Here is a 15,339-nt window from a genome sequence, read left to right on the forward strand (position 1 = left end):
TCTCCTTCTCTGGAGATTCCCTGGCACTTGCACGAGGACTCTTCACGTCCTGGAGACACAGCATCACTGCTCTCCAACCCAACTGTCCCCCAGCACGCCAGAATCTGAGGTGAGAGGTACAGCACAGGCTGGCTGCCTTCCCACGGGACCACATCCATCTCTGCTGCCACCCTGTGTGGTGGTCTCATCTCTCTCTGCTATGGATGTGGCAGGATATCAGAAAGAGCACAGTGGATACATGGAAACCACTGAAGTACAGAGAGAGTAAATCACAGTGAGTACAATCATGGTGGAGTGATTACCACACAGGGTGGATGGGTAGGGGTGTGTGTGTGCTTGCATGTGCACATGCGGTTCTGAAGGAGACAACTCTGAGTACCTTTCCATTCCTCAAAGTCCACACCTTTTTTAAGACACAGTCCCTGCTCACCTGGAACTTGATAACAGGTCGGGCTGGCAGGCCAGGACCCACCAGTCTCTGGCTTCCTAGATTCAAGCTACCACATCAGGCATTTTCCCCCTCAACATGGGTTCTACAATTGAATATCTCTTCTAAGAGCTTTAACAACTGAGCTAGCTCCCTGGCCCAAAGCTTTTTTTTAACTGAGCAAACATAAACAGGCATGCATAAAGTCAGAGACAGGAGGCCATGACAGGCGTATGATGAAGACGTGCACAACAGTTAATACAGCATCGGAGGTGCGCTCTGTTCAACAGCACTGGGGGAACAAAGCAGTGCAGCATCAACGTCCGCTGCAGGGTGGCTGCCTCCAGCGACGCATCCCTGACCTAACAAGCTTCTGAGGAAAGGCAGCAAGGAACAGCACCTCAAGCTTCAACATACTTGCACTGTTGTCATGGCGGCTTGGTCTTCTTGGGGGTCCCAAAATGCTGGGGAATCCTCTTCGCTTCCCTTTTTCTTCCCCCTCTCTATCTTTCTTCATGCTTTGCTAAATTCAAGGTACAGTTATAGTGAGATAAGAGACATCACACAGTAGGTCTGCTGTTGCTTTCAAATACAGAAATGCTATTCTAATGGCCAGCTGAAAGGAACTGGGGAATATACATAAAAGAACCATGGCACCCACAGAGCCAAGCTGTGTGTGAGCCTCAACTCTGCATGCCATGGTTTTTATCTTTGCATTTTTGGTGTCAAGACAGCACACCTGATGTTGTCCTGGCTTGCCTTAAACCCACTTGTATAGACAAGGGTGACCTTGAGCTCTGGATCTTCCTGCTTGTAGCTCCCAAGTGCTGTGCACTACCATGCTCAGCTTTCAACAGAAAACATACTCTTAGAAACTAAAAGGCCAATTTTACCAGAAGCTTGTTGACAAATATTTACCTATTTGTCAAGAAACTGTTTTACACCATTCACTCATCCATCAGCACTTTCATAGCATGTGAAGGCCCGGGCTAAAATCTAGGGACGTAGTAATGAGGGATATACAGTCCCTTTATACTCTAACAAACATTAAATAAAACCTAATGATTACTGGCACAGGCACCCTGAAGTGGAAGTCTAAGGCACTGATTTGCAGACGGCAGGAATATAAACCATTCACATTACCTACTTTTCTATGTGTGGATTTCTCACTAGATGTTTAGTGTCTTGGTAAGAGAGACCAAGTTAGGCCCATCATGATGCTCAGTGCTAATGTGCTGGCTTAGTAAATGCTGGGAAGGAAAATACTGTTTGCAAATGTGGGGAATGTCATGGCGGCCCCTCTATGACCACCCCAGTCACACACCTTGATCTTCGGAAGGAAGCCGATCCGACCCCGCTTGTGCTCCAAGTTTCGAGGTTCTTTCACTTTTACTCCCAAATGCTTCATATACATGAGAATTACATACTGCATGGTGGAACTGGAGGAGAAATGATTAAATAAAGTAAGATTTTCTATCTGGGGAGGTTGGTCAGAATAAAGAGACGAAATGATTTTTAGAGGCCCAATGATGAAAATAAATCAAGGCAGACATTAAAAAAACTGTACACAACCAACCCTATTCACAGGATACTAGAGTTATGAGTCAAATAAAAAACAGGCCACCAGAGGGAGCTGACAGCCTACATATGAAGTTAAAAGAAACTTAGAACAGATAGAAAATAGGGCTCTGGATGGAGTAGGGAACATTGTATTACCTCCTTTCTTCTTCTACAGCCTGAGCAGTCATCCTAAAAATAAAAATATTTTAAGATGAGATACATACAATTGGAGATGGTCTATCTATAAGTCTGTGGTACATTTGGAAGTGATCTATCTGTAAGTCACATGGTGCAAGGCCCTGGGTTCAGTTGAAGGTACCATTACAAAAGATCAAAGAAACACACTCATTCAGTCAGAGATCTACTATGTAAGCTCAGACACCTGAAACAACAGAAAAGAACTAAGTGTTTTGGGTCCTGTCTACATCCAGAATAAAATACTCAAAGAACTCTACTCCACAAAGGGTCCCCAACATTACACAGCCCTGTCATTAGGTGAACGTGTTTTATAGCAGCAAGTATTGCCCAAGGCCTATAAATCCAGCAGTGAAAGTGTTCACCTAATGCTTATCACTGATTATAACTTTTGGAGTTACTCATTAACCAACACTCAGAAAGGAGAAGGCAAGAACTTTAAACTAACAGGAAAAAACTGTTTCTGAGTGTCGTGATGAATAATTCTACATGTACAATCTGACTGATCTGCCAAATCTGCTTAAAAAGTGCTCCAAGCAAAAGAAGCATTTCTGCACGCGGCTCCTACTTACAATACTTCTTCAATTTTGGTAACGATCTGTTCCGCACATGCTCGCTCCTTCTCCAGAGTTCCCCGGTCCTTGTCTCTCTCTGCATCAAGTTTGGTCAGCTCACTCTCAGCCAAGGTCAGTCCCATGCTGCGTTTCTGTCTAAAAGAATTAGGGAAAAAAATATCTCAGCAGAGAGCAGGCTATCTCCCGCTAGACGTCTAGACAGTCCTACGTACAATTGACTATGGACAGGCAGGACGTCCTGTTTCCTACTTTGACCCAGCAAGCCAGGGGTCTAGTGGTGGTCAATGTTCTGACACATTTCTGGAAAGAGCACACTCAGCAGAGGCCGCACTGAGCTGCCCCGTGCTAAAGGGGCGTGAATTGAGACTATGGCTTCTCAACCACCCTCTGACTTCAGATACCCAGTACGCTTAATAACAGAGCTAAGGCCACATGATTTACATAGTGATGAGTGAAATATTTCACATGTAGCTTTTTCCTATTAAAAAAAATAAGACAAAAACTCACAATGAGCAAACCAAATTTCCCTAACACCAAACTTACCGAAAATCCTCCAAGTGCCTCTGAACTTCAGGGTGAACCCTCTCCTGCATTGTTTGAATGTAATGGCGATGCAGATCCTCAGGAATGAGCTCGGGTCTTCTCTTTTCTACATAAAGAAAGGGGATTAAGTGATCTGAAGTTGTGGTCTATGTGACTGACACTGGCAACACAGTGACATCACACAGTACACGCTGAACTTACTACCGCAGAGAACTGGATTCCGGTCAGAATCCAGACCTCACCCCTCCAATGTATTAGACCCTCTTTCAGCTGTGACTCACAGGATTAAAGTGGCCCTGACTAAACTAACACAGAACAGCAGAACTGAGGGGAGCCACATTTCAATGGAGACGTTGATCTCCAGGGACATGGGCGCTTCGGACTTACCTAGATCCACAGAGATTTCCTCGGGGACGGAAACTCTCAGGTGCTGAAACAATGCGGAGAAAGTTAAACCTGCGGCAGACTTCTGGGACGGAGTGAAGAACACGGACGTTTTCCTAAAGGTGTCTCATCATCCAGCCTTTCTTGCTCACCCACGTGTCACAGCCCTGGACTGGTCTATTGCTCAGACATGGAAACAAACTCTTTCCCCAGAGTTCTGCTCTGAAGGAATTACTAGTCATTCTACTGGGCAGCAGAATAATTATCACTCCTCATAAATAGCTGACATTAGCTTACTAGAAACTCTGGTCAATATAATCAGGTATGCATTACTTGAAATAATAAAAGTAAACCTAAGTTCTACGTATATTACATATGAAAACCTGACTCACGTGAGCATGATTTTCATATCTGAATCCGAGATGCCCAAGACCATGTGATCCTCAGTAATTTTCCTAGGTGAGTTTTTAAAACTCTCAGTGGTATTCTCTCAGTGAAAAAGTATTGGATGTGATGTTGAGTTTTTGGGTCTTAAATTTCTAGTAGTCATCTGCAGTTCCTACAGTAGAACTAAGGATCAACTTCTCTCCAGGATTTCTCTCCCATAAACATGTAGACTTTGGTCATTATCAGACTACAATACTCTTTACCCCATGACTTAACAGAAAAACTTACTTTGTATTCAGAGGAAATATTCTGGTTCTTATACTAATTTTATACTGTACACCTATTAAAGTCATATATTTCCTAAATTTAAATAATTTTTATAAAGATCTAAAGTTCTAAATTGGAAAATAAGTCAGTGTTAAAATGTTATGAGACCCTTACATAATTTGTTTTGGTGTGTATATGTGATGTGTGCACACATGTGTTAGTGTGTACGCTTGCCCACACATGCCAATGTCAAAGCCAATGTTGGCTTCCTCTGTCACTCTCTACCTTGTTCTTTTGAGATAGGGTTTCTCATTGAACCTGGTACTCACTGACTCTGTTAGCCTGGGATCCTTTTCTCCCTGTTTTCCCTCCTAGTGCTGGGATTAAAAGTGTGCACAGCCACGCCTGGCTTCTTATGTGGGTGCAAACATCTAATTCAAGGACTTCTACTTGCACAACAAGCACTTTACCGCTGAGCAAGCCATCTCTGGCCCCTAAGAAGAGTGACATGTTCATACACGTCTAATCCCAACACTTGGGAACCACAGATAGGAAAATCTTAAGACCAAGGACTGTCTGGGCTAAAAAGACTCTATTTCAAGGAAATGGACAAAGGAAAGATGTGAGAAACAGAAAAAAGAAACACTCTTCTAGCAGAAGTGCAAAAGAGTACATGTGGGGAGCAGCGTAGCTCAACAGCGCAGCTCTGCTCAGCTCACCAAGACAGGGATGGGATTCCAGCACCACAAAGAAAGCACACAAGGGGCTGGAGAGATGGCTCAGTGGTTAAAAGCACCCAACTGCTCTTCCAGAGGTCATGAGTTCAATTCCCAGCAACCACATGGTGGCTCACACAACCATCTGTAGGGGGGTCTGATGCCCTCTTCTGGTGTGTCTGAAGACAGCTACGGTGTACTTAGATATATAATAAATAAAAATAAATCTTTAAAAAAAAAAAAGAAAGCACACAAAACTAACTCATGTACGTATGGCCGTGGGGAAAATAGCTTTCACTTGTCACACGAAAGAAGAATCAACACATTGATATGGGTTCTTCTAAGATGCTGCCGCTGACACAGATGGGGGCAGCCAGCGGGCAGCTGCAGTGTGAGGGAGCAGGTGATGGACCTAGTTCGTTTCTTTCTCCATGCTCCACTCTTTCCAGAAAACGGCAGGGCCAGAGCCGGGCTGGAGATGGCGCAGTGGTCAAGAGCATGCGCTGGTCTTACAGAGCACCAGAGTTCAGCTGGGCCTGATCGTGTCTTCTGTCATCCATAGTCACTGACACACTACCCTCACAGACAACAAACACACACAGAGATAGAAAATCAGTGAAATAAAAAATAAAGCCTGCAGGTGAGGAGTGTGGAGAGAAGTGAGGGGGATTCGAGTCTAAAGCAGTCGTCTAGGAGAACAAGTGGGAAGAGACGAGGGCTGGCAATGTGGCAGTGTTTGCTTAGCACTTAGGAAGCTATGGGCGTCATCCCAGCACCTCATAAAGCACCTCATAAAACTAGATATGGTCGGTCGTGCATGCCTTTAATCTCTGCAGTTAGGAAGTAGAGGCAAGACAGTGAGCTTAAGGTCATTTTCAGTGATACATAGAATTCATGGCCTTTGCAAAGGGCCAAGGACCTGACTCGGGTCCCCAGCACCCACAGAAAGGCAGGGCACAGTGGTCTGTGACTGTGACCTAGCAATGGGGAGGGAGGCTCAGGAAGATCCCTGGAGCACACTGGACAGCTAGTCTAAGTCAATCACTGAGCTGAGATTCAGTGACAGACCCGGTCTCAACAGAATAACATGGAGGGCCAGGGCAGGTAAGGTATTTGTTATCAAGCCTAAAACCTGAATCCAACCCCTGGGATCCACACGGTGAAGAACTAACTTTCACCCTCTGACCTCCATACTCACATCTTAGCACAAGTGTACACGCAACCACACCAATAAAAAAGCTACTTATAGTAAAAAACAAGGTGGGAAACAACAGAGAACACACCTGATGCTGGTCTCCGGCCTACATGTGTATGTGCAGATGTGTGCATGCACACCCATACACTATGGAAACAATTTATTTTTAAAGATAAACCAAACAAAAATAGGTGAAGGGAAAGGGACAAGCAATAGGATAATCTAAGGAAGCATTAGAGGCCATTATTTACCCTTACTCAGCAAAGCTCATGATAAAATTCAGCTTAAAAGATTTAAACAAGTATGTGTGGTGTGTGTATGTCCTGTGCTTGCACACGCACACACACATGTGAAGCTTGTGAGGGAAGGCTGGAAGACAATGGAGTATTTTCTTCCACCACTGGCCACCTTACTGTTTGTGATGGGATCCCTCAGCAAACCTCAAGCTCAACGACTGGCTAGACTTCCTGGACAGCAAGTCCCTGAGATCCTGTCTCTGCCTTCCCAGACTTGGGTCTTCCCAAACTTGGGTCTTCATGCCTGTGTGGTAAGCACTCTACCAACTCGGCCACTTCCCCAGCACTCCCACTGGTAAACCAAAGCACTGAGACTCACTGATTTCACCGTGCAACTTTTCCCACCACTTCTTAGTTAAACTTGTACTTCTAACGTCCAAAGGGGCCACTCAGAATCCAATTATTCAGTATCACCCTTTGGATCCTATGCATATGTCTATCATCTATATATGTTTTCATTTCCCAATCTAATCGTGCACATATAAATTCCCAAATATTCATATATATATATATATATATATATATATATATATATATATATATACATACATATATATATATATACCCTAAAATGCATTGTAAGAATTCATATACCCAAAATTAAATTTAAAGATTATTTTTAAGTCAGTCAAGTACAATCAAGAACTGAGATATAATATGTATGTCCAAAAGCATGATGCACTTCGACAGCACGGTTAGGGGTCAAGAGGTCAAGGTCAGCAAGGGAATGAATGCAGGGAAGGAGAGAAAGACCCAGTATTATTAGTTCGGCAACTACTTACTGCAGATCGGTCCAAGAAGAACTGATGAAACTCCAGGAAGACCCGCCGAGTCTCCTTGGAGTTCGTCTGCTTATACAGGTCTGAATAGAGATAACAGAGCTGTCGTGGGGAAAGAAACGGAAAAGACACAGTGAAAACACACAAAAGGTAATAATTTAGTTAATATCATTTGAAACGCCTATCCTTACAAGTTTAGAAAATAAACCTGTCCACTCGATTTTCATTCTTTTCTTTTCTTTTCTTTTTTTTTTTTTCCAGCGCTGGGGACCGAACCCAGGGCCTTGCGCTTACTAGGCAAGCGCTCTACCACTGAGCCAAATCCCCAACCCCTCGTTTTTCAAATAAAAAGCTCTCCAGCATATGAATCAGTATGTGGATGCGCAGTCACGTAAGCTGTGAGATATATTACCAATGTTGCAGGGTCAAACTGTGAGACTACATGGTGTAAGAAAACAGCCAAGTGGGCAGGGCGAGACTTCAGCAACTCAATGCTCTGGAAACAGCTGCACTGTCCATTGATCTAGAAGAGAAAATGATTGCTTGTCAGGAATTCTGAAAACTGAATCAAAACTGCACTGTGAGGCCAACTGAACACTGTACGCCATCAGAATTCCACATTGACCTTCTGTAATGGTTTCCGTCTGGAATGTCCCCCACAGGCTGTGGCTCAGGGCTTAGCTCTCAACTGGAGGTGCAGTGAAGAATGGTGGGAACTTGAGGAGGTGGCCTTGGTAGAGGACAAAGATACTGGAGAGTGCTTTGGAAAGGTGTGTCACTGCTGGCCCCTTCCTGTTCCTGTCTGTCTCTGTTTTAGTGGAGGAGTGTTTCTCATTTTGCTTTTCTGTTTGTTGCTGTTCCTGTCTTGGTTTGGTTTTTGGTCTTGCCATATACCCTTGGCTGGCCTGAACTCACCATGTAGCCCAAGCTAACAGACTCATGGTCCTCATGCCTCTGCCTCCCATGTGCTAAGCTTCAGGTTTACTAGCGTCCTTATGGGTTTGTGTTTGTTTGTTTGTTTGTTTGTTTGTTTTTTCTTTTTGGTAAAAATTCAGATATGAGGACTAGAGATGACCCAGCAGTTAAGAGCATTTGTTGCTCTTGCAAAGGACTTGGGTTTGGTCCCTCTGTTAACTCCAGTTCCCGAGGCTCTGGAGCCCTCTTCTGGCCTCCGCAGTACTAGGTACACACAAAGTACACAAACACATATTCAGCCCAAACATTGCATACATAAAACAAAAAGTAAATGAAAATTAAAAGTCCCCAAGTGTGGTGGCGCTCATCTGTAAGAAGGTCAGCACCCTACAGCTGGATGGGAGGCAGGGAGTGGGGAGCTGACCAAAACCAGAGAAGAGAGACTCTGTCTCAAGACAAGGTGTAAGACCACCTCAAAAGTTTTCCCTGACCTACACATGTGCTCTGTGTCATGTGTGCACCTGTGAGTACACACTTACACATCCACATATATACTAAATAAATGCTGAATAAAATTTAAAGTGTTGATCTGTCATAGCTGATTGGGGGTCATCCTAGTAATGCAAGACCAATCCAATACTCTAATATTAATCAATACAATTAAAAGAGTAAATCAGAAAAACCAGTCACCCAAAGTCATTCAACAAAATTCAACATTCAGTTAAGATTTAAAGGAGGAAAGAGAAAAGAAAATTCCCATTAAGCTAGGATCTTTTTTTTTAGCTTGTAACTCTTAACCTAATCAGGAACATCTACAAAAACAGCTGTCAGTCACATACTTAAGAATGAAAACTCAATGTTTTTTGAATAAGAGGGCTGCATAAAACAAGAGCTCCTCCAAACTGACTCATGCTGGGAGTCCTAGTCAGCAAAGCACAGTCAAGAACAAGAAATAAGAAATACATAAAGTAGAAAGAAGAAAACAAAAGACACATCGCTAAGAAACAATATGAATGTTTTATTACAAAATTACAAAAAGTATTCTTTGTTATTTTTGTTTTTGAAACTAAAGCAAGCCAGGATCTCACAATGTAGCCACCACAGGTTAGCTTCAAACTCATGATCCTCCTGCCTCCTAAGGGCTTCAAAAACTTCAGTTAAAAAATTAGAACCTAAGAGTGGTGATACACAACGGTAATCCTAGCACTTGAGAGATGACGGAAACAAAAGTTCAAGGTCAGCCTCGGCCACACAGAGTTTTGGGCAAGTTTTAGGGCTACATAAGGCCATGCCTCAAAAATCTTTCTAATACTAAAAAAAAGTTCCTAAAGAAAAATCACTGAATTTAGCAAGACTACAAGTTAAAAATGCAGGAACTGGGCTAACGACATTCCTTCAGTCAGTGACCAAGGTTTGTAAACGTTATTTTTAAGTATCATATTCAGTAACATCCCACCCCAATAAAATGAAATTCTCAGTGCCCAGGAGCGAGCCCACATCTGCAGTCTGCAGTGCTGGTTCCTACTGTTCAAAGCTAAAGGCGGCCCACGGTGCTGGGTTACAGACTCAGCCTCACATCCTTAACAAGTTTTGTATCAATGTCCAAAGAATGGCTATCGAATCAGACATCTTAGAAACTGAGAGTCTGGTTTGTGACAGCAAGGGCCCTTACCTGCTCGTGTTCAGTACCAAAATCATCATCCTCTGCTCCGATAATATGAGGGGCGCCACGGGTGGAGGGACTGCCGACCAGCGACTGTGTGTCCTGGTAACAACGGAAACAAGGTCTGAGCTCAAAGACAAGGACAGAATGAAGGCCAACTACAGAACTGGGTATGGTGGTTGATGTCTATAATCCTGCTTTATTTTCAAAATATTGGTTCTCAAATATTCAAACTCTATGTCCAGAAGAGCATTGGCTGTTTCTCAGAACAGTAAAGTGTGTGTGTGTTCTTGTGGGGGGTGGGGTGGGGGGTGTGTTTCCCTGAGACTAATAAACCACCTTTGCTCACAGGAATCAGATTTTTAATACTTCATTTATTCATTTATTTATTTATTTATTCATTCATTCACTCATTCATTCATTCATTCATTCACACATACTCACACCTAGTAAGGAAAGGACATTAAACCGGCTTCAGTTCTTTTTCTGTTGTGTGATGCTAAAACTAAAACACAGGGCCTTATTCAGCTAGGCAAGACTCTGCCAATGCCCTAGTGCCCCATCCCTGGTCTGTTTCTCCTTTTAAATTGCTTTATTTTCTTTCTAATCTTACGCTTTCAGAGTTTTAAAAACTAGATGAAGCAACAGTCACTTATTCTAACAATGATCACATTTTTACTTTGTAACTTGATGTCTTTGACTACTCAAAACTGCTGTTGATAATATCACAAAATTCTGTTGAATCTCTTACAATAAAACTTTAAGTACATTCATTAAAAAATTAAATCAAAGGGCTAGAGTGATGGCTCAGCAATTAAAGAGCCTTTCTGCTCTGTAAGGGACCTGATTTGGGTTCCGGTACCCACACGGTGGTAGGCAACCATCCAGGAGATCTGATGCCCACGCTTCTGGCTTCTGCACACATGCACATGGGGATATGAACAGGTGAAACAGCCCAACGCTTAAAATAGCAAATAATGCTAACGCATTCTCCTAAGAGCTTGTAGAGCCAGGGCCACTGAGAACTCAGCAGTAAACACAATTGCCACACAGTCTGGAGGCCTGAGTGGAAAGATAGAACCAACTCCACACTGTGCACACACATAACAACAAACTTTTTTTTTAATCTTATTCAAGAGTATGAAAATTCAGCAACTGCATCTCTAAGCAGACACTCGAAGACCCGAAACATCACAGTGGTGCTACACACATACGTACATGGAGGAGGTGTAAATTTCTTACGTATTTAAAATACCAAATATGTGCACATTGAGTTCTTTAATATATGCATGGGGAAGGAGAAGAGTATTAATCAGTCTTAAAAGGGAGGAAAATTCCGGCACATGCTACAACAAGGACAAACTTGAAGACATTATGCTACTTGATAGAAGCCAGCCACAAAGAAAAGTATTATGTGATTCTGTTTATGTGAACAGGTCAAAATAGTCCACTCGTAAAAACAGAAAACATGCAGGCCCTGGTGGTGCAAGCCATTAATCCAGCACTTGAGAGGCAGAGACAGGATATGAACAAGTTCTAGGACAGCCAGGGCTACACAGAAAAACCCTATCTCAAAAAGACAATAAGAGAGCAGGGTAATGGGAGATGCTATGGCATATTCTGCTGTAATAACACACTAATAATGGTACGGACTACCTGTTCCAACCCTTTCCTACAGTCCTCTAACAAACTCATTTCATTCAGGTTTTGTTTTGTCCCACACCCTCTCTCCAGACAGTGCATGAGATCCTCCAAGCACATCGTGAATACAAGAAAGGCACAGGGGACAGAGCTTTGCTGTGAAGCACTTGCCAGCCTGTGTCACACTGGACTCACTTTTAAAGCAAGGACGGCACTCACTGCATGGGCGTCATACTCACAGCATCCTGAACTCCTTCAGTCCTCTCTGGGGTGTCCTCGAGACAAACCCTTTCCTTCAGGCTACTCTTGGGGCTCTGACGGAAAGAGAACACACACACAGGCATTAACTCATTGTGGTAAGCACCAGATGAAAATGGGGGAAATCGGTGTACAAGGGGCAAAGTTCTGTTTCTATGTGTATTAAAAACTAAATACCCTTATATCATAAGTGGCACCACTCTTATTCCTGCCTCTTGTCACTTATTCTCTCAGCTTTTCCATATCACACTGAAAACAATACAGAATCAATGAAACTGTTTCATCCAGGCCTCAGCCTAGGGCACCTTCCCCTTTTCATAACTGTGAACAGGTATACGGCATACCTCAAACTCGTTATTTCCAATAAACTCTATCTTTATCACCTCTCTTAGCCTATACCTTATCAAACTATTGCTTCCCTCCTCCAAGGGACAAAAAACAAATTATTCACATTACAACTGATGGCTTGCATTAGCACCTATGAGTTCAAAAATGTAACAAACACCCACACTCCCCTCATCAGTCATCTTGGAGTTTCTTAAGAATATAGACTCTCCCAGCATTAGGGAGGCAGAGGCAGGCAGATCTGAGTTAGAAGTAGCCTGGTCTACAGAATGAGTTCCAGGACAGCCAGGACTAAGCAGAGAAACCCTGTCTCAAACAAACAAACAAACAAGCATATGCGCACGCGCACACAAGCGCACCATACAAAGAATACAGACTTTCTGAGAAAAAACAATCAGAAATATTTATTGTGCATGTAATGCAACCATTTTCTCAAACAGAACTCTCCCTCCTGGAGGCAGCAGAGCACTAAGGCGGCTCAAGAAACTCAGCAGGGATTTACAGGACTCCGGGAGCCTCTGTGTGAGGATATTATGAGTAAAAAACAAATTGCTGGGACACAGGCATGACTCTGCGGTGTCGCCGTTTGCAAGCTGTTCGGAGGACTAATAATGCAGCTTTCTCGAGTCAACAGGCAGGCAGGGGCAGGCTTTGTTGGTGATGTAACTGCCTGAGTCACCCATCGTCCAGTAAGCAGACTCAATAAACTGATTCACTGAACAGGTCTTGGATGGAACCATCTCTGGTTTGTCACTGCCCTCTCTGTAGGGAGTGAAGAGAAACAATGTCCCCAGGAAAAATGTCACAATGTTGCATTTCCTATGCAAGCTGTATTTTATGGTGAACTAACAGCCAGTAAAGGGAAGTCTTCCTAGCTACAAATTACAGAAAGGAGACAAAACTATAATATGCTTTTGAGACCCCTAATTGAACAAAGGATCTAGGCATTTTGACCAGGAGAGGGATGTAAAAGACTTATATAACAGACTGATAGAGAATTGGAAAAAACAGGCATTAACACCTTACACAAGCACTCACCTCCTAGTATGACAGGAGGCGTGTACAGTATTACCCATGAATTATTCTTGCCAACAATAACTATCAAACCTTAATCTTAATCTCATCAATATTCTAGATCTAACTTTAAGATTTCAGGAAATAAAGATAAGGGGAAAAATTACACAACACCATGAAAAGACAGTCAGAAAGTGGGCTGTTTAACTGGATAGATGACCTGATTTTTTTTTTCCAAACAAAAAAATATCAAAGGGGAGCAGAGAGGAGGGAAGTGAAGGGAAGGAGAGAGAAAGGAAGGGAAGGAGGGGAGTGGTCAGAAATATTATAAAGACTTTGCCCCTGAATCTTGACTCAAATAAAGAAACCAAGACTGGGATGTACTAGTGAGGGAGTCTCACATCGTAGTCCTGAGTTTGTTCCCCAGAAACATAAAACAAATCAAATAAGCAAAATGCAAAAAAAAAAAAAAATCCTTTAAGACAATTAGGGTAATCAAACTGTGTGTTAGGAAAATATTAATTCATAAGGTTTGATAAGACTAAAGTTCCACTTTAGAGATCTCACCTCTTAAAGTCACATTAATGAAATAAAAGTCTCAGACTTGGTTGGGGATTTAGCTCAGGGTTCTGTAACAAAGCAGGCTGAGCAAACCACGTACAGCAAGATAGGAAGCAGCACCCCTCCATGGCCTCTGCATCACGTCCTGTCTCCAGGTTCCTGCCCTGCTTGAGTTCCTGCCCTGACTTTCTCCAATATGGACTTCGATGTAATGTAAAAGTATAAGCCAAATGGTGTTTCATCATAGCAACAGAAACTAGGACACTATTTACTCTAATTCTTACCAATTACAAGACAGAATTAATTTGCTGTAATGCCTAAATATCAACTCATCGATTAACTCCATTTTATATAGCTGTATATGGAAAGAACAGATTTTGGTTCTAACAGTTCCTTAAATACAAAATAAAATTCCAATTTCCCATCCATGCCATAATCTAGAATGCCCATACTCTGGAAATGTAATGGCAGATAATGTACACAGGGCAGAGGGCAGACCGTTCCTAAAGCAGTGCTGCTAGTACAAGTGGGAGAGCCTTCACACACCTGGGAGAGCTTCACACACCTGGGAGAGCCTTCACACACCACACCTGGGAGAGCTTCACACACCTGGGAGAGCCTTCACACACCTGGGAGAGCCTTCACACCTGCCCTCCTGTCTGTCTCACTTCATCTCTAGCTTTTCACTCCCACTCCTGACATTCCACATTGCTCTAAAACCTTCATTCTCTTAAATAATGCCATGTTCTCATGTTTCAGTTCCTTTGTGCATATTTAGAGGATCAGTCCCATGGAGCTAGGTAGACACAAATCATTTAGTGCCTGAAAAAGGTGGTCAAGTCAGAGACCTCCCATTGCCCTTAGAACTTCTTTTATGATGTGACAGTGACAATACTCCACACAAAGCTGTTTTCAGAATTAACTAACAAAAATTTTACCAGCATTATTATAATGCTTGAACAATAATAGCTACTATAACTTTCCTTGAAAATTGAACTTTTAAAATCAATTATCACCATCTTTCAAAAAAAATCTCAAATTTTCTTTGCTTTAGAAACTGATCAGTAGTTGGGGATTTAGCTCAGTGGTAGAGCGCTTACCTAGGAAGCGCAAGGCCCTGGGTTCGGTCCCCAGCTCCGGAAAAAAAGAACCAAAAAAAAAAAAAAAAAAAAAAGAAACTGATCAGTAAGCTGGGCCGCAAAGGGAGCCTAGACAATGGCTTAGAGCACGGGTCTCAGTTTCCCCTCATCTTAAACAACTCACCAGTACTTGTGTGCACACAAGTCACAAGCTGTAACAACACCTCTTCTACACACCGCACACCTAATGTCCTGTGCTTGTCTTAAAAACATCACCCATCACAACTTATTAACCTGATTCCAGAGCCCACAGATACCAAACATTACCTCAGACTATGACCTCACTGTCTTAAAGGAGACGACCTACTTCTTGTCTATCAGCAGAACTACGTGTAAAATAATGTTGCATACACAATGCAGATAGCTTGGGTCTCACTATGTAGTCCTGGCAAGGCTGGAATTTTCTATTTAGACCAGGGTGCCTGCTAACTCAGACATCCTCCTGCCTCTGCCTTCCAAGTAGTAAGATTCAGATCCAT

At 42.8% G+C, this 15,339-nt stretch overlaps 1 protein-coding gene across 2 annotated transcripts in view; it reads right to left on the minus strand.

Moving 5' to 3' along the window:
• The window catches only part of Arhgef12 (Rho guanine nucleotide exchange factor 12), a 125,939-nt gene that overhangs the window by 29,668 nt on the left and 80,932 nt on the right, over nucleotides 1-15,339 (minus strand). For both annotated transcript variants that reach the window (XM_087563087.1, NM_001013246.2), the window contains 10 exon segments: nucleotides 11,783-11,857; nucleotides 9,912-10,004; nucleotides 7,737-7,847; nucleotides 7,328-7,426; nucleotides 3,688-3,730; nucleotides 3,301-3,406; nucleotides 2,755-2,892; nucleotides 2,144-2,176; nucleotides 1,752-1,866; nucleotides 845-950 (listed from right to left, as the gene is read on the minus strand). In XM_087563087.1, the coding sequence (XP_087419213.1) occupies nucleotides 845-950; nucleotides 1,752-1,866; nucleotides 2,144-2,176; nucleotides 2,755-2,892; nucleotides 3,301-3,406; nucleotides 3,688-3,730; nucleotides 7,328-7,426; nucleotides 7,737-7,847; nucleotides 9,912-10,004; nucleotides 11,783-11,857 (919 nt within the window).

Source organism: Rattus norvegicus, chromosome 8 (assembly GCF_021556685.1).
Source record: "Rattus norvegicus strain SHRSP/BbbUtx chromosome 8, alternate assembly SHRSP_T2T, whole genome shotgun sequence".
Taxonomy (NCBI): domain Eukaryota; kingdom Metazoa; phylum Chordata; class Mammalia; order Rodentia; family Muridae; genus Rattus; species Rattus norvegicus.